The sequence below is a fragment of the Myxocyprinus asiaticus genome, chromosome 24 (assembly GCF_019703515.2).
Source record: "Myxocyprinus asiaticus isolate MX2 ecotype Aquarium Trade chromosome 24, UBuf_Myxa_2, whole genome shotgun sequence".
NCBI lineage: Eukaryota > Metazoa > Chordata > Actinopteri > Cypriniformes > Catostomidae > Myxocyprinus > Myxocyprinus asiaticus.
Genome location: NC_059367.1, coordinates 45,552,867 through 45,573,250, shown reverse-complemented (window position 1 = coordinate 45,573,250; position 20,384 = coordinate 45,552,867). Strand labels below are relative to the sequence as shown.

Sequence of the window (20,384 nt, the reverse complement as noted above, 5' to 3'; positions counted from 1 at the left end):
GTTGAAGAATTTATGCATTTCTAGCACAGCCACATTTTATTTGAACGGAGCACTCAAATACACTTAATGTGCTTTAACCGAGATGATCATACTAGTTCTTTACAAAGAATGGAAAATGAAATAATTGCTCACAAAAATTTACTAAGCAACAGTCCGGCTTGAAAATACATGGATGATGTGTTATAAATGAAATGCAACTTTTTATATACTCAGCATTTTCTATACATATTTTTTTCTTTTTGTTTTCTATAATTATTTATATTTGCTAATTTCTAAGTTTCTATACATTTGAAAGGCAAAAAATAAATAAACTCTACAACCTGAATTCAGGTCAAAATGCAGGAGTTTCTAAATATTTGCCCCGCCCACAGCACTTGAGAGTCCAATGAGGACAGGGGCTGCATTCAGACCCCGCCCAAAGCCTACGAGTCCAGGCACGCTGTGTACAACACATTGGGAGGAGCTACATTCAAGTACCGCCCACAGCGCTAGAGTTCAGCTGCGCTCACTGTGTGGAGAGCAGCAAACGGTAAGCTTTTTTCAATCTGTAACTAACTTGCAACTCTGTCTTTCCAAACGATTTAAAGCTGATTTTTTTTTTAACACATTTATTGCCACTGCTGTTGTGTTTTTGTGACTTTCACTTGACTACATGCTCAGAGTCTTTTGTTTTGACCAGACAAGTTGCACAACAGGGCACACAGATTCATTAGTTTGTAGTTTGAAACTGTTGCGCTCATGCAACTGTCGCCGTTTATTGCGAGAAATAATAAACGAACATTAAACAACGCAAAACCATTGACAAACAATGTTTATATGTGTTTACATTAGTCGTGTTAGAGTTAATTTAGACTGAGTGAAGGCCTGGCCGTGTCTTGTGACTCTACAAACATTGACGAGACAGATATGATCGAACGCCAAACAATCCTATGTTAGACATTCGATCTTTCCTTCAACATAAAAAAAAAATAGTTGCGGTTCATGCCTCGTGCAGATAACACTGTAAATCATACTATACAAATGAATAATGATGTAGTTTGATAAATGTAATTGTTTTAGCATGAATAGGGAAAAACGCAGCAATCACGACAAGGGCATTCCAAGTTAGGGGTTGCCTCAAAAGTGCAAAACGCACAAATATCTGTTAATATTATTCTGTGACTGGAATTTTTAAAATATTCAAATCTATTTAACTTATTGTTAATGAGACCCCAAGACATCACACCACCTATAATATATTCACAAACACAACACATTTTACATTACTTGGATTTTGGGAAAAAAAATTGTTAGGTGTATTTTTAGTCATTTTTATTTTATTATATATATATATATATATATATATATATATATATATATATATATATATATATATATATATAAAGAACAATACATTTCCAAGCCAGATTTGAACTTGTGTTAACAGCCAACAGTCAAATAATTTTTAGGACTTAAAATTTAATGTTATGATTCCAAAATAAAAGTCAAGTAAGGTGGTGTTTATACAGTACATGTGTTATAGAAGGTCTGACATCCAAATGTTTCTGTTAGCTATATGTGAAATGCAATTTCAGTTATATTACATTGTTATAATTATATAGCCTAGGAAATAAGCCATTCATATTTTAAATGTATGTTTTTTTTTTTTCTACCATATATTTCTACTTCACATGTTTATCATTATTAAGGCACATCTGGGTAAAGCTGCATGTTTTATAGCCACAGAGTAATCTGTTTTCACTGCGTTTACTTTTATCCATATCACACTTTAGAGACACTTCCTAACTTGACAAATGTCTAAGGAATGTCCAATATAAAAACAACTTTACTGCAGTCCTTCTAGGACATAATGAGGAACTTAAAGTGCACCTATTATGATTTTTAAATGTGCCTAATTTTGTTTTAAAGGTCTCATACAATAGATTTACATGCATCCAAGGTCAAAAATCACTTTAATTTGCTCATAATTTAAATTGCAGCATTACCTTTTTTTTTTCCCAGTGTCAAAAATGACTCCTTCAATTATCCTTTCTAAAGGATTCATTCTAACTCCTCCTCTTAGAGAGCTTACTATGCTCTGATTGGTCAGATATCCCAGTCTGTTGTGATTGGTCTACCGCTTACAGCGCGTGTCGGAAAGGAAATGCCCGCTACCATATCCGAGTTTCAGATCCGTCTGAAAAAATGTCTGTTTTACCTAACCAATGAGCCTGAGTCTGATAGTGATACATCAGAAGATCAACCCGAACCACCATCGCAAGCACGACGAGAATAGGACATTTCTCTGTGGTAAGTTTATATGTAGTTTGACAATAAAGTGAGTTAGCCGGTTAGCAGAGGCTAACAGCTAACAGGCTAACATCCTGCACTGGCTGTACATGTAAACAGACCAGAGGCGGGTTTTTTTGTTACCAAATTACATATGTTAGTACAGGAAGTAAGTCTGGAATTACTATTTATCACAAAACCAAAATTTCAGTAGTCTGTAGTGAAATTTGATGATTCTCAATACCAGCTTCAATACCACAACAAATAATAACACTAACTAATTTGTTAATTATGGAAAAATGGTTTCAGGTTCTAAAGTAATTATTCAAGACTAGTAAACAGTCAGTAATAAAATAACAATAAAAACCAGCAATTAATAGAAATAGATTAAAAATAATAGAACTAAAAGTTTCAAGTATTCAAGTAAACATTCAGAATGAAATGAAACATAAAACTACTACTGGCCTTCACTGTATGAATATAATACATTAATACTTTTTAAAGCTACTAAAGTTATCCAGTCAAGAGAAGTGAGGGTTTTCTTGTTCTGTTTGTTTGATTATAATAATGGCACACTAGACAGCAGCAGGTCTATTAGCTTACATTTATACTTACAAGTCTGACATTTTAATACAAATCTGCTTTTTTCTCCGCTGTTTAAGTTCACTTTAGACATCACTCTCTGTGTTTACATGAATACCTCACCAAGACGGGCATTTGGGCGGAATTTTGAAATGCTCTGGATTACATTCAACAGCAAAATAAGAATACGAACTTTCTAATAAGTGACACAGGCCCAGGCCATCACAAATCAAGCCAGTTATTTTTTCGTTATTGATGTTTTAATCAGTCTGTTTGTCCGGTCGGGCAAGTACAATTCTCTTTCACTTGCCCCTTCAAAAATCTACTTGTCCCGGACAAGCGTTGATGTCGAGCCCTGATTAAATATTGTTTTCAACATTCTCTGATAACAACTTTTTCTTCTGCAGTATAGCTCCTAAAGTAAATGTACCTTGTTTTAAATGAGTTTTAGATATTATTTTGGAAAACAAGCCAAAAAAGACTAATCAAAAACATATTTTGTTCCAGTGTATAATGGGCTAAGACTTCACTCTCTCACCTTTATGTTCACTTCAATCCATCTTTAACTCACAAAAAACAAACTTTCTCTTCTTAATAGAGCTTTCTTTATGATAAGAGACACACAGTGAACGTGACACATATATTATGATTCACTAAGTCGCTAGCCATCACTTTATAAGCTGCAGCAAACAGTCGGGAGTGACGAGCGTCCCTGCGCCAGAGTGTGCATCAGCCAGGAGAAGATTCAATCTCTTCCCCGGTCACTTCACGCAACTCATAGACTGCACAGAGAAATGGCAGTTTCTGAGTTTATTTCCATAACCCGCTTCCTTATTATTTTAACTTTAATAAAGGATGCTTTAAAGATATAATGCCAGGTGTTTCATTGCGAAACGGAATACGGTACAATAATAATTTTATCTCGATTAACTTGTTTTCATAATTGTTGGAAGCCAAAATCATAATTGAAAATAAAATTGTATTAATCGCACAGCCCTACTGGAGTCTTCATTTTAATGTGAGAGGTCATGATTTCCTACATATATTGCAAAATTACAATTCATGTCTTTAGGAGTTAAACTTTTTTAATGAGAAAACAATTGCTGAGTACACCTTTAAAAAGACTTTCTGCATCATGTGGTTCTCATGGTATTTGTATATTAACCCTCTATTGCCTCAGGGGTAACAAACCCATTTTCCTGGCTTTGCAAATGCATGTTGCATAAAGGTGCAATTAAATTAAGGTAATGTAGTAATGAAGGTCATACTACATCGTGGCGGTCATTTTAAAATCTTTTTCTGGCATGGTGCACCATATGGAGTCTGCACATTTTTACTTTTTTAGAATTGCCCCCAGAAACACAGTTTTTATTCATTTTAGTGTTTGGTAAACTATATTTACATGAAATTATCATTCACATTCATTAAAAACATTTAGACTCAAATAAATTATTGTATGAGGAATTGCTTAAATATATATTTTTTGCCTAAAAGCAACATTGTGCGAAAATGGAATGAATATGGATGTTGATGCAGTTACTGTAAAGAATATTGCAGTTATCATATGTTGTTTATTTTGATTTTATTTTACTGTCCATTTTATGCAAGAAAATTTGTATAAACCCAGATATTCTGAAAAATCTTTAGTTGTTATAGTGAATTTCGAGCCTTTTTTCCCTTGTATAAACTCATGTTAATGTTGGAAGTTAAAACCATTTTGTAAAAACTTTCTTTTATCCCAGTTTACTTTAAGGAAAAATGTATGAATGACCCCTTTAATGTTATAATTTGTCCTGAGGTCCACTTATAAACCAAAAAAAAAAACAAAAAAACAGTGTAATGTTTTACGACACACAAAAAAAACAATTACAGCGAAGTCAGTGAAATACACTAAATCCAAAACCACTTAAGTTCTATGAGTTGTTTATTAAAAAGTGATACAAATGCAAAGTTATTACAGTATATTATATTGTGAGAACTCATGTAAGATTAAATGCAAGGGCAAAAATGCAGCAATGTGAAATACATTATGAAAAAAATCAATGCAAATTCAGAAGGTTTTTTTAAAAGGTGATGCAGGGCAGAGATGCAGCAATATCATTTCGATGTTAAGAGAACCCAAATTATAAACAATGTTTTTGTTTTTAAGGCATTTGAATCAAATAAAATACACATCCTCACTGCAGGTTCATGATTTCTTCCTCAAGTTACTTTACTGTTTAATACTGGTGGACAAAACAGCTTTCTGTGCGTTAGCGTCACCAATGGCGCTGGTTTTGATAATGGCAGTGGCTCCAGACAAGGATCCAAAACTTTTATTGGTCGAGGCATTTCATCGTGGTACGTAGAAAAAAAAAAATCAAATCAATACACACACACTGTAAAAAACAAACCTTGAATGTTCGCTCCCGGTGTGAATGGCGCCATAGGAATCAATTGTTAATTTCAAAATAGGGATGCACCGATGTATTGGCTGCCAATATTTATTCGGTCAATTATTGACCAAATTAAAACCATCGGCATATCGGTTATTGGCATGAAAACGCTGATATAAAAAAAAAACACTGGTTTATTTTATTGCTGTCAGATGATGAAAATTTCATTGCTGTTGCTTTGAACTGCAAAAACAGAAGTGCAAAATTTTTTAGAAGTATAAAATTAACTTTTTTAAATCAATCATTATGTTATAATATTAAAGGGGTCCTTTTATTAACTTCCCTGTGGTACACTGATAATGTTAGTAAAGTTTTTTGGAAAAAAATATAATTTTCCCCCCGTCTCTGACCCCGTCTGAAATGCTCAGTTTCAGTGCCTCCTTAAAATTTCAACGTAAACACCCACTGTTCTGATTGGCTAACATCGTGCAGCCTCTCAAATTCAGCCACATTTGAAACTCAATCTGAAGAGAATGAACAAACTCCACAACATTATAAAATTAAATCTAACATCCAATACATTCCATCTGAATATATTAAACTGTTCATCTCAAGCACAAATTTTAACACTAACACCCTGTCTACACCGGAAACGAGAGTCGCGTCACATCAAGAGCAACAGAATCCATTATAATCAATGATGCTGTCTACTATGGAAGCGTCCATTGCAGCGTGTTGCATTTTGGCAACAGTAAACAGATGTCCCGTTGCATTTTGCACTGCATGCGCTGGTGCTACTACTGCCAACAACATAAATAAATGGTTTAGAAAGTTTGTCTCGATAAGTCCGGTGTAGACACCCTCAAGCCACTGTGTCTCGTCTCGTCAACGGACGCGCCCGGTATAAACGATCAAACTACCATGACATTTGAAATATTCATGAATGGAACTATTTACTTACTGTTTTACATGGGGTCCAAGTGTTTTTAACTGCCCCATCCTTTAATAATAGTTCCTTTTCAAAGCTTGAATCGGTTTGACTGCTTCACAAGCAATCCACGCTGATAGCCGAAAAACTTGCAATCAACGCTGAAATACGCTGAAGACTCATCCACATGATGCACATACATAGTACAAATCATGGTGGAACTAGACACACACACATCCAGTTTCCAGTATCATCCTGCAATGAAATGCACATCACCGGAAATGCATCTAACCGGTCAAAGACATCCATCCAGCGCATGCTTTCATACACCAACAATTAAAAATAGTGCAGATAGACAAAAGAACATGTCCACGATGCATTTGTGCTTAAAACAGCAAAAGGCAGAAGTTGAATGAGAGAATGGATTCTCCTCTTCAGAGTTGTAACTTGACACAGGGTCTTTAAAAAGCACCCGAGATATGTTTCAAGCTGCCAAAGACGTCTGTATGTGCATGTTCAAATACAAAAAAATAATTGAAAATATAGCTGTGTAACGAACTGGCCATGGAGATGATTTATTAAAGTACACAAGCAAACAATCCAAATCAGCAGGCAAATAGAGGTAGTTGTTAAACAGGCGGTATAATCCAATAAACCAAAAAGACAGTCCAACAAGGCAAACAAAACAAAGGAGTATCCAAAGACAGTAAATCCAGGAAAACAGGCAATGGTCATAACAAGAAAACAATCAGCAATTGCAATGGAAAAACACTTGGTAAGGCAGGGTAAACTGGCAATACTTCGCAAAGTCAAAATGGAACAGCATGGTATTTATATAGTTCAAACAGGAAATCACCAAAGAAGAAACGGTACAGAGTTAGAATTTGGGAGAGGGCTCCCTCTGGTGGTTGGTAGGAGGGGTAACAACCTCGGATGTTACAAGCTGCTTAAAGTCAGCACACAAGTGTAGGTTATCTTTTGAACTATAGGTGGCGCTGTCTCCAAACTTCTCAGTTATCCTCAAGACATTTATTAGCTCTAACCACTGCTCCACTCAGCTGCTGGGCTTACAGCCACCAAAAGGAACATACTAAGGTAAGAAGTATTTTTTTACTGACAAGCATAGCAGTCACCATTATAAATGTCATGTTCATGAGACTTTTCATCAAAGATCAAAATAAAAATTTGATTGGTGAAAAGCCCAACAACTTTTCAGTAAGCACAATACAAAGACATCCAGTAGAATATAATATCAACTCCAAGTGGGAATTTAATTTACAACTCCTGAAACTATAACCAGTGCTCTAACACAGTGAGCCACTTAGTTGACAAGCCCACTGAGTGGCAAGAGTGCTGAGCCTAGAGTCAGCACACAATTATGGATTATCTTTTGAACTATAGTGGCACTGTCACAAAACTGCTCAGGTGTCCTCAGGACATGATGCAGATGATGCATTTCAATTTTCTTTTAAATCTGACAATACTTTCAAAAGACATATCACTTCAATATATATCAGAAAACAATGATAAGATAATGAAGAACAAAAAGAATGGCTGCAAGAAGAAATGATCTGCAATAAGCTCTGCAACTGTTCAATTAGCACAATACAAAGACCTCCAGAAAAATATAACATCAACTCTACCACTGGTCCAAATGGGATTCAAGCCAGGGCCCTTGAATCTATAAACTAGCACTTTAGCACACTGAGCCACTCAGTTGATATGCCTATTGAGTGACAAAGAGACTTCCTGACTTTACCAACGCCATGATATTTGGACATAAGGTTAAAAAGTTACGGTCAAAAACTGCCATTTTTTCTATTTCTTGATCCATAGATGGTGCTGCAAACAGACTTTGCACTTGCCCTCAGATTATGGTCCTCATGAAGCATACAAAGTTTTGATACGCCAAACCATTGCCAAGATATAGCTAAAATCTGGTTTTACATCGATCTCATTAACTTTGCAATGTCGTAACTTTTACACAAATGCAAAAATCTAAATGCTTATGTATGCAATCTGTGTGGCTCAGTCTGGAGATTATTTTGAGACCTTGCTTGGCAGAATTGGGTAATGTTTGAAAGAATAGTAGTGAAAAATCAATAAACATCATAATACAAGATGGCAGCTATTGTAACGGAGTTTTAATGTGTCACCGGAGAATCATCAGGAGGAGAGTAATCAGATGCAAAAAGAATTTTGTTTCTAGACCAAATGGTTCAAAAGATACAAACAAATGAAAAGTGAATATTTGACGTGGTGGTGCTATAGAGTATGTCAGAGAGACCCTAAATTTGGTATGGGGGCTATTCATGGGCACCACTATCAGTGTGCCAGTTTTCATCATTTTCCTATGTAATGTTCATAGGGCTGCCCTAGACTCCCGGCCATAATAATAATAATAGTAATAATACTAATGGATACAATAGGTGCCTGTGCACCTTTGGTGCTTGGCCCCTAAATAGTCCAGATGGGTCCCCTTTTGGTGTTCAGGAATAGTTAGGTCACAGCAGGCCTTGTTTGTCCTTCTCTCAGTTTACTGAAGCACCAGTGGGCGGGGACATGGGTGAGATGATTTTAAGTAGGCATTAATGTTTTTGATCTGTAGCGGTGGTCATGAATTAATGTGCCCCAAATTATGTAGGGTAGTAGTAGAAGTAGAGAACGAGGTGTTTTTGCAGCTTGATTTCAATAAATGCTTTTATTACATCAGGGATTAAGTTTTTAATTCTGAAATTTACAGTGTGTTTTTATTGTAGAATTACCTCTTATATGTCAAATTATCAAGGAAAATTTGATTCCTCATGACATGACCCCTTTAAGTTATTTTTATCTTTTATTTATCTTTTATTGTGGCTCTCTTTAAAATTTTGGCCAGTCATGTGTTCAACAGATCCAAACTTCAATGGAAATTATTTATTGTTAGAACAGTAAATTAGTACCTCTTTGTACAGTTTTAAAGCATAATTCCCAAGTAAAACAGTGATGACTGATGACATAATAAAGTAAGCGGCAAAATATCAGTATCGGCCTATAAATTCTTATCGTCACATCTCTAATTCAAAATCTTCATCGCAGTGAGAAATTATGACGAAAATTCGAGTTTGGTGTGAAAAGGTTTTTATATGTCCTTTATAAGATCAAGGTAAATTTGAACCCTCATACCCTTTAAAATGTGGAGCCAACAGTTAGTCATTTGTTGGTTGATTTCCCCAAAAAGTGCTTTCAAAACATTGCTCTGTTTGTTTGAGCAGCCCGACACAGCAAAGTTGACTCAACCAATGGCATGAGTTTGGGGTGTGACAATGGAAGATGGGGAGAATATTCAGGAAACCTGTTTGAAAACAGTTGTTATTTTTCCAATTCCTCTTGGTGACGCTAGTTGCAGAAATGACACTTCAGCTTTTGTAATGCAGTGTTCTCTGGTTTACTTCCTCAGGGCTGTAGATGAGCACTGGTGCAGCGCATTGAAAGTCTTCTGCTGAGAGCTCTGTCAGTATGCAGTGTTTGTATGTGTCTATGAGGCTTGCTTTAGGGTTCTGCAGGTATGTCAGTGTACCACACTTACCATGCTCATCTGTATCACTGCAGCAAAACCACATCCTACATCCCAGGTACAGCAGTACAACAGTAAATCGGAGCACGATATCCTATAGCTATGTGATAGTTGGGGCGGGATCCGCAGGCTGCGTGCTAGCCAACCGCCTCTCAGAGAATGCCTCTGATTCGGTGCTCCTGCTGGAGGCAGGGCCTAAAGATATGCAGCTCGGCAGCACCCGCCTGTCCTGGAAGATTCACATGCCCGCCGCGCTGACGTATAACCTCTGCGATGACAAGTTTAATTGGTTTTACCACACGTTACCTCAGGCAGGCATGGATGAGCGGGTGATGTACTGGCCTCGTGGGCGAGTTTGGGGTGGCTCATCGTCACTCAACGCCATGGTGTATATCCGCGGGCATGGCGAGGATTATAACCGCTGGCAGAGAAAGGGTGTCGAGGGCTGGGATTACGATCACTGTCTCCCGTACTTCCGGAAAGCCCAGACGCATGAGCTGGGAGCGGACCGGTACCGAGGGGGCGACGGGCCACTGCACGTCTCGCGAGGAAAGACCGATCACCCTCTGCATCACGCATTCATCGAAGCAGGTCAGCAGGCAGGTTACCCCTTCACTGATGATATGAATGGATTCCAGCAAGAAGGATTTGGGTGGATGGATATGACCATCCACAAAGGTAAGCGTTTGCTCATTAGGACCTTGAAATAAGGCGATTCACAAATAAATAGGGGAGAATAGGGACCTTTTACCTTTTTCAGTTATTTGTTAAGTTAAACAGGTTTTTATGACTTTAAGTAGGTTTTTGATTACTTGAATAGTTTAATAGTTTAATCCGGGCCAGGTGATCATATTACCCCACAACCACCATTTAAAAAAAAAAAATGCTGAACAGAACAGATTAACAGATTCGTATTTTTGCAAAATGGGACAATAACGACCGTGACACACAATAATTCACAATACCGGAGCGCTGGAAAACACTATTTATTAATGCGCTAATGTCCAAGAGAGCAATCACTTACTTTCTTGGTGATCATTTTGCTGCACTGGTAAGCTGCACACCGGTGCAGGTGAATGCTCTGACTTTATGATCTGCGTATATCTTCTCCCTTGTAATGTATATAATCCATAACAAGCTAATGAAACATTAAACATGATTGTCACTAGAGGGTGAAATGCGACTGTTGTATCCAGAGGCCAGAAATGGTGAAACGGTGGTGTTATTAGCTGTCAGTCGTTGAGGGTCTATGACAGTTGGGGTACACCAAGATGGCCACTCCAACACAACGGTGGCTTCACCTCTGCTGGCAGTTTACCATTGCGTCAGAGATCCAGTTCTATATATACAGTATATATTAGTGGACCACACATATAGGTGGGACAGATCTTGCACCATTTTCTTAACATTATTCAACTTGTTCAACTCATTATTCACACATATTTCTTCACTTAGTCGAGATCAGTCAACATGAACACACTGTCGTGCTGAGCTGCTGGTGCAATCTTACATACATCTGAATGAACGTTTGTGTAGAGACATTTTCCAAGAACATGTCATGTGATTTTTTTTTTTTTTTTTTTTAGAATAGTCTACAAAAAGAACCAAATCTACTCAAGTACTCTTAAGTGCCCATTCACTCTGTTGTTTGATATGCTGCTTCATTTCTTTGTCTGTAGCCAAAAGCCATTAAAATTTCTGTCAAATCTCCCACACCTGTCTGACACATTACATACCATAAAAATGATAAATTACACTGTAACAGGTTCTTGTTACTCTCCTGAAATGAGAAAGCGGGAGCCAATGAATTTCCTCTGCCGCTCATCTTTTATTAAATCACTTTTCAGTGTTCCACAAAAATGTCAACATAAATCACTACACACACACACAATCAATGTGTGTCACTCTCCTCCTCTGTGGCTGTCATTTCCCTTTTTTCTCTCTGTCACCTCTCACTGCAACACAGAACAGCTGTTAGTAAATTACCCACAGGTGTTACTCCTTACAGCTCTCGTCTCCCAGTCTCGCTCTCCATTCACAAATCGGTGCTCGACCACGCCCCCGCTTCCACATACCGCCATTGCCTGACTCAGCCCAGGGGGCCATCTGGCCTGTCCGCTACTCCTCCCCCCCATTTCTAGAGTGGAAGTCCATGACAGCCATCTGCACCCCTGGTCTGTGGACCACCTCGAACTTAAACGGCTGAAAGGCCAGATGTGTGGGCAGAGGATTCTGTCCATGAGCCGCTGAAAAGTAGCCCAAACAAACCGAAAGGAAGGGTGTTGGAATTTTGGTATTATAAATGCACATGGTATGGATTAAAGTGTCAGCGTACCTTCACCATAATATGTGAGGAATTTTATAATGGAATTAGCCACGTTCGACCACCATTATAAGAAGGATAAATGACAGATAATTAGATTATTTGTCTGAATTAAATTCTCCACCATTAAAATGTAATACAACGGCTCGTTGTATCCGCTTACAATTTCAATTGTAAGGAATTAGCTTTAATAAGGTAATTATGATTAATTCACTTCTTGGAGTAATAATATTCTCATGGCTTATTGAAAATAATATCACAAATATGTTTAGATATGGTTCGAGCTTTGGAGCACAGATCTTTGAAAAATCAAGTGACGAGATTATTTTTCAAAATATACCACAGTCACATTATCTTTGAATACAAACAAGACTTTATTGCTCATCTAAAACATAAAACTAACACATAGACAAACATGAAAAACAGGTTGTGAGTGAACTGTAACAGAGTAACTTGAACTTTATGAAGTCAATAGACAATGCTTTAAGAACCATTGATAATTAAGTCTAAGTAGATTTGCAATCAGGTAACTCAAATGATATTAAAGAGACACCAGTACTTTCAGCAAAGTCTGGAGATGTACTTGCGTTTCCTTGCGTTGCTTGGTTCTTTGGCTCTTTGTAGAAAGTTCTTGTTGTTCCGTCTATGTTTTGGACATCTGTTAAGATTGTGGATATTGGGTTGGTGCTGGACTCGCGACTCCCCGTCACGTGTGTGAGTCGTAGCGCAGAGAAGAGAGAACTCTTTTTGGAACTTTGCGTTCCAAGCTTCCTGAACTCTAAATTGTACGGAACTTGAGGGGTACCAGAGAAGGCTACAAGCACGAGGGCAAGAGCGCGGAGGATGAAGCGTGCTGAAGAGACTGAAGAGTAAGTGAGGAAGAGCAAGAGATGGTTTGTCCAAGGCGAGGAGGCTTTTTGAGTTGAGATTTACCACACCCCAAAGGTGTCTTGAGCCAATCATAAGTGTCTTTTGCTGGTTCACATGGTCATTTGTCTGTCCCTCCTTCTGAAGGGAATTAATGTTCCTTTGTCTTGTACGTACGTTTAATCATACATTTTATATATCTCAGATACAACTGAAGATATAAAAAATTAATTAACAAGCATTCCTGAAATGCATATAGAATCTCAATGATAGTAAGCATGATGTGCTTTATCATGAGTGGTTACCATTTTTAGTAAAATGACATGAATAAAACAAGATTAAATATTATAATCATCAATTTGTCAGCTATAAGTGATTACAAATCACTACACATATTTTAAAGGTAACTTCAAGCTACAATCATTTGTGTAAGATCAAATTTAATATCAAAAATAGACTGTGCACTGTGCAGTGTAGAAATAATAAGTCTTCTGATAGTGTTATAGTTCAAAGTACATGTATCTGCATTGTGTCAAATTCCTGGATTGAAGAAGAGTTAAAAGGATCCTTTCAAAGACAGTAAGACAGTTTTCAAGCTCTCTCGTCTCATACAGAGCTTTAGCATGTGACACAGGAAATGCCTAATTTTAAGTTGAATTGAAGGACAAGGGAGTGTCTTAGATTTCCCTGGGGATTTCTTCGGAAGATTACCTTTTAGGTCATGTGAATGATTATTAACCTGAAGGTTTTCTGGTCTCTGCTCTTCTGGACAAGTTCCCTTTGTTCGTTGACAGTTTTATTGGCCAGATGCAGATCAACGCAGACTCCTTGGCTGCAGTCCGCATTCCTGGTTTTAAGTCATTCAGTGTGGAGATATGTAACACTCTTCTGCCCATAAGATCCTACAAGGGTCACAAATTGGTGTTATCCAAACGGAGTGAAAAATGCAATTTTTTTCATGAACATGGGTGTCATGGAAATCAGCCAGTATCCCTTTATCAAATCCAGTGTCGAATAAAAGCGAGCCGTGCCTATCCGATCTAGCAGTTCATCAATACAAGGCATCAGATACGTGTCAAATTTAGACACCGCATTGACTTTCCGAAAATCCACACAGAACCAAACCGACCCATCGGTCTTAGGTACTAGAACCACTGGGCTGGACCAGTCACTGTTGGATTCCTCTATTACTCCCATATCGAGCATGGCCTTAATTTGTTCATGTACCACTTGTTTCTTGTGCTCGGGCAACCTATAGTAGCGAGTGTGTACCACTACCCCTGGGGCTGTCTCAATGTGGTGTTCTATGAGATTTGTACAACCTGGGTGGGCGAAAACACATCTGAAAAATCCACTTGCAACTTGGCAACCTCCATGACTTGGGACGGAGAGAGGCAGTCTCCACATGGGACCGGGCTGATTTGATAGGCTGTTTTACTGTTGACCTCCGGCCCCATCTCCTCCCTCTCTGGAACCACCATTGCCAATTACACAGGGACCTCCTCTCTCCAAAGTTTCAGGAGATTAATGTGGTATATCTGCCACACTCTGCCCCTATCCATTCATATTATCTCATTGTCGACATCGCCGACCCGCCGTGCTACCTCATAGGGTCCTTGCCACTTTGCAAGTAATTTAGAGCTCAATCTGGGTAATAATATGAGTACCTTATCTCCTGGTGTTAATTTGCGAAGCCGAGCACCCCTATTGTACAGCCGGGATTGAGGTTCTTGAGCCTGAAGCAAATTCTCCTGTGTTACTCGTCCCAGTGTGTGGAGTTTTGCTCTCAGGTCAAGAATGTACTGGATTTTGTTTTTGCTCCCTGAAGGTCCCTCCTCCCAGTTTTCCCTCAAGACACCACAAGGTCTGTGGCCGTACATTAATTCAAAAGAGGAAAACCCCATGGAGGCTTGCGGGACCTCTCATACTGCGAACAATAGGGGTTCGAGCCATTTACCCCAATTTCTCGCATCCTCGCGAACGAACTTACGATTCATGTTTTTAAGGGTCTGATGAAATTGCTCAACCAGGCCATCCATCTGGAGATGTAAACACTGGTGTGAATCGATTTAATTCCCAATAATTCATACAGTTTGCAAAGTGTGTGACATAAACGTAGTGCCTTGGTCAGATAGGATCCCTTTCGGGATCTCAACTCAGGAGATTATTTTAAAGAGTGCCTCCGCAACACTGTGTGCTGAAATGTTGCACAGAAATGTCGTGTTGCATAACCAAGACTAGTACAAAGTGATGCCCCCGTGCCGTCCGTTCTAATGGCCCAACGAGGTCCATGCCAATTCTTTCGAAGGGGACCTTGATCAATGGAAGAGGCCGCAATGGCGCTTTTGGAGTGGCCAGTGGATTCACCAACTGACATTTGCGACATGCAGCACACCACCTGCGTACATCTCCGCGAATGCCCGGCCAATAAAAACAGGCCATGAGATGGTTTAGTGTCTTATCTTGCCCTAAATGCCCCGCCATCAGATGATAATGAGCTGCCTGGAAGACCATTTCCTGGCGACTTTTCAGAATTAACAACTTGGTTGTATCTGTTTTTGATTGAGCATCCTGCGTCACTCGATACAACCTATCTTTAATAATAGAAAAGTAGGGATAGGAAGCTTTTGACCATCAATTACTCTTACAAAGTCTCTTTTCTGCTCCAGCAGGAAATCCCCCATGGGGATTGCCCAGAGGGTGGGAGGGACGGCGCCCTCACCTCCCTCCGGGTCTCCCTGACGTGGAGCTGACGTTGACGGCTCAGTCAATGCCTTCCCAGCAAGTGCTGTACAAATCCCACACCGGATTACCCTATTGCAAGACCCATCCGCACACATTCCCCTTAATAATGACTGAAATGGCCAATTCATACCCCAAATCAGAAGATGGGTAAGGCGGGGACTAACCACTGCCTCTATCCTATGTTTTTGTCCCTTGAATTGAATAATAACAGGCACTAAAAAGTATTTGTGTATATCCCCATGCACACACCTCACCTTCACCCTCAGTGCTGCATCCAAAATCTTGAACCAAGCATTGGTGTATAGAGGTTTGATTACATCCCGAATCCACCAAGGCTTGGTATGTACCCCGTTGGATACTCACTGCTATCCTGTACGTCTCTGCACTTCAGGGACCTGAACCAACACTCCTACCTCCATCACCTGGCATTGGTCCCGAAAATGTCCTGGTTCACCAACCTGTGGGGGAGGCGAGGGAAAGAGGGAAACCAGAGGGTTAGGAAGATGACAACTTCACGTTGCGATCCTCTGCCAGCAGCCACCTTCAACAGGCATTGTGGAGATGTTGGGCGAAGGCAAACGGGCGACTGCATTCACTGCACGGCAGCGTCCGGAATCGCTACCGGTATTGTTCTGGATTACGGCCGACCCGCTGCAAGATGGCCCACTTTGGGTCCGCATACTCTATAGCGTTCGCAACCGGAAGTTGTTGGGCCACGAGCTGGGCTTTCCCAGACAGCAAGGGCAGCAAAGGGACTGCCCACTGGGTGTTCAGCCAGCCCCACACTTCAGCCGCCCACTTGAAAAGCTTGAGAAACGCCTCTTGATCATCTTGTGGCCCCATATTCGCGATCATGATGTGGGGCGGGGCTATAGCTGTGGCCGGGTTCATGGCTGGAGTACTCCCCTGGGCCATCAAGCTCCACAATACCTGTCGGTCTTCTGCCTGGGCTTGGAGCAGGACCTGGAAACGCTGCTCCTACTCTGCAAGAAAGTCTAGAAGGGCCTGATGTTGGGTCTGGTGGAGTCTTGATGACTTTGGCGAATGGTGAGGACTCCATGACGGCGTTTCTTCCTCAAAATATATCCCGGTTTCGGCACCACTTACTCTACTGAAATGAGGAAGCGGGAGCCAACAAATGTCCTCCTCTCATCTTTTATTAAAGCATTGTTCAGTGTTCCACAAAAATATCAACATAAATCACTATACACACTCAGTCAGTGCATGTCACTCTGCTCTTCTGTGGCTCTCATCTTTCCTTTGATCTCTCTGTCACCTCTCACTGCATCACAGAAAAGCTGTTAGTAAATTATCCACAGATGTAACTCCTTACTGCTCGTCTCCCAGTCTCGCTCTCCATTCACAAATCGGCACTCGACCACGACCCCACCTCAACATACACATTATATACTGTATATATTTTACTGTAAATCATTGTTGAGTGGTTAAAAAAAGCTTTTACTTATCTCATGTGTATTTTATTCATAGAATGAGGCATGTAGTCATTAATAATATATTCTAATGTCATTAGTTAATGTTTTATATTTACATCATGTGTTTCACGTATTTCAATGCTCCTCTAAACGCATCCCCCAGCGATGTGTGTGTTGCCCAAATGTTTGCAAACAATATACCATTGCTCGACTGTTTCAACCTTATTTCTAGCTCTTGAGTTAAAAATGAAGAAGAACTTCACTGTAAGTGAACATTTCAGTTGTCAAACATTCAGAGTTTATTTTTGAGCCTCACAACTTTCGGAACTCCAAAGAACTTTCAGTGGAGTGTAAAGTATTCGAAAAGAATACAGGGAATAAAGGCCCCTAAATACTTCTGGAGAAGTTCTTCTGTGTTCTTTATTCAGGGGTAAAAAGAAGTTTTAAACAGCCGAGCATCAGTATACTGTTTGCGAACATTCAGACACTGGCCACACCACTGTGGGAGGCATTTAGAGGAGCATTTAAATATGAGGACGCTACATGTAAAACCTGAACTAATGTGACATTAAAATGTGTTATCAATGAACTCATGCCTCATTCTGTGAGCAGAATTTACTTGAGGTCAGAAAAAGGAGTTGTTTTAACCACTTGATGATTTAAAGTAATTTATATGCAGAAGAAAATGTTTAATATGTCTTGTTTAGATTCTGAATGACGCTAATGCGCTATAATGAGGCCATAATATGCGCCGGGTAAACTCTGTTATTGTAATTTATGATGGCACTGATACAACTGCAAAGTTGGGTGTATAAATGAGTAATAGTGGGCAAAATACAAACAAAAAGAATGGTGGTAGTGGCATATCTTTCTTTGGACAGATGTGTGAATGGCGCACTTGAGAGTATTTGAGTAGATTTGATTCCTCTTGTAGACTAATTAAACAAAAAACAAAAAAAATCACATGACATGGTCTTGCACGCTGGTGTGTGTTCACGTTGAATACTGACTGAAAAATGTAAAAAAGTTGTAGGTGGAGCTTCAGGTCACATCTACCGATGACGTGGACCAGTGGCAGCAAGGTGTTTAGCTGCCGGTTAGAAGTTTTTCTAAAAGTTCACCCAGACAAGCTGTTCCGAACCACCAAAACAAACACAAAAACACCTTCTTTTTGGCCAGATTTTGTTCTAAATGACGTCATACCTGTTCGTTCTTCAAATTCATATGAAGTAAATCTGGGCCATAAGGACGATCACTTCTTAACGGAACCCACGCTTTACACACTTTACGTTCTTAAAAAAAAGTTCTATAGTCTTTGTTTTCCGAGTTATGTCTGTGCAATTTATGGGCAGAAGTTCTCAATCTACACACAATTTCTGCAATATTTTATTTTCTGTGCAACCGTTCATTGAGACTTTGCAGATGAGTCAATTGCTGAGACTTTCACATAAATATAGCATAAAAACAAAACAAACTATGTATGATCTCTTTACATGTCAGTCAGATGGTCTTTTCCTGTCTTAAGTGGGTGGTTCTTGGCCAGAATAAGGTCGCAATTATCTGTATTAAGCTGTGCTGCAGACTTTACGCTGTTAAGCATGTTAGGCATGTTAGGCATGTCCACAAGAAACTACAGTCAACTCAGCTGTAACAATAAGTCTGAACATTTTATTTATTTATTTATTTATTTATTTTTTTTTTTTTTGCATATTTCAGAAGAAAATGTGGGTGATGTTTGCCTGTGCCAAACCTGCCTCCAACATTCTAGGCTGTTCTGGGTGGTTTACTTTGCTATCCAGTTGCTAGGGAGCACTGGGTGGCTGCTAAAGCATTGCCAAGTGCTTGCTTGGTTATTCTGGGTGCTTGCTATGTGGATGCTTACTGGCTGAATTGAGTTCACCCTCAAGAAATTCTGGTCTCTAGATATGACTCGGGTCCCTCCTTTAATTGAAGTCTATTGGATTTTTTCACACCTGTTTTTTGTCCACCATTTCTTATTGCTTAGAAAATGTTCAACAAAAAATTTCACATAATCTTTTACCATTTAAACAAAAAAAAAGTCTTGATCCAGTGATTAGTTCTTTAGTAGAGTACTTGCTCATTTAGTCAAAGCTGAATATCCATTGATCAGCATGAATCAGCAACTATTTGCAAGCTTTGACTTGTTGGTCTAGTGGTAACATTTTCGCTTTGAGGACGAGATCCAGTTTCTAATGCTCCCTAATGTAATTTTTTAATTGATAATTAATCGCAATTAATTGCATATATCAATATTTGCTTATATATATATATATATATATATATATATATATATATATATATATATATATATATATATACACACACTCACTAGCGGCAAAAACTTTGGAATAATGTACAGATTTTGCTGTTTCGGAAGGAAATTGGTACTTTAATTCACCAAATTGGCATTCAACTGATCACAAAGTATAGTCAGGACATTACTGATGTAAAAAACAGCACCATCACTATTTGAAAAAAGTCATTTTTGATCAAATATAGATAGGCCCCATTTCCAGCAGCCATCACTCCAATACCTTATCCTTGAGTAATCATGCTAAATTGCTAATTTGGTACTAGAAAATCACTTGCCATTATATCAAACACAGCTGAAAGCTATTTGGCTCGTTAAATGAAGCTTAACATTGTCTTTGTGTTTGTTTTTGAGTTGCCACAGTATGCAGTAGACTGGCATGTCTTAATGTCAATATTAGGTCAAAAATGACAAAAAAGAAACAGCTTTCTCTAGAAACTCAATCAATCATTGTTTTGAGGAATGAAGGCTATACAATGCTTGAAATTGCCAAAAAACTGAAGATTTCATACAAAGGTGTACACTACAGTCTTCAAAGACAAAGGACAACTGGCTCTAACAGGGACAGAAAGAGATGTGGAAGGCCCAGATGTACAACTAAACAAGAGGATAAGTACATCAGAGTCTCTAGTTTGAGAAACAGATGCCTTCCATGTCCTCAGCTGACAGCTTCACTGAATTCAACCCACTCAACACCAGTTTCATGTACAACAGTAAAGAGAAGACTCAGGGGTGCAGGCCTTCTGGGAAGAATTGCAAAGAAAAAGCCACTTTTGAAACAGAAAAACAAAAAGAAAAGGTTAAAGTGGGCAAAGAAACAGACATTGGACAACAGATAATTGGAAAAGAGTGTTATGGATCTTAACCCCATTGAGCTTTTGTGTGATCAGCTACACTTTAAGGTGCGTGAGAAGTACCTGAACAAGTCAGCCACATCTATGGCAAGTGCTACAGGAAGTGTGGGGTGAAATGTCA

General features: G+C 39.0%; 1 protein-coding gene across 1 annotated transcript in view; it reads left to right on the top strand.

Moving 5' to 3' along the window:
* The first annotated feature begins 467 nt into the window (after positions 1-467).
* The window catches only part of LOC127415224 (choline dehydrogenase, mitochondrial-like), a 44,698-nt gene continuing 24,781 nt past the window's right edge, over positions 468-20,384 (top strand). The window contains exons 1-2 of the mRNA XM_051653876.1: positions 468-529; positions 9,593-10,387. Coding sequence (XP_051509836.1) covers positions 9,652-10,387 — 736 coding nt within the window. The 5' untranslated portion in view covers positions 468-529; positions 9,593-9,651. The remainder of the gene's footprint in view (positions 530-9,592; positions 10,388-20,384) is intronic.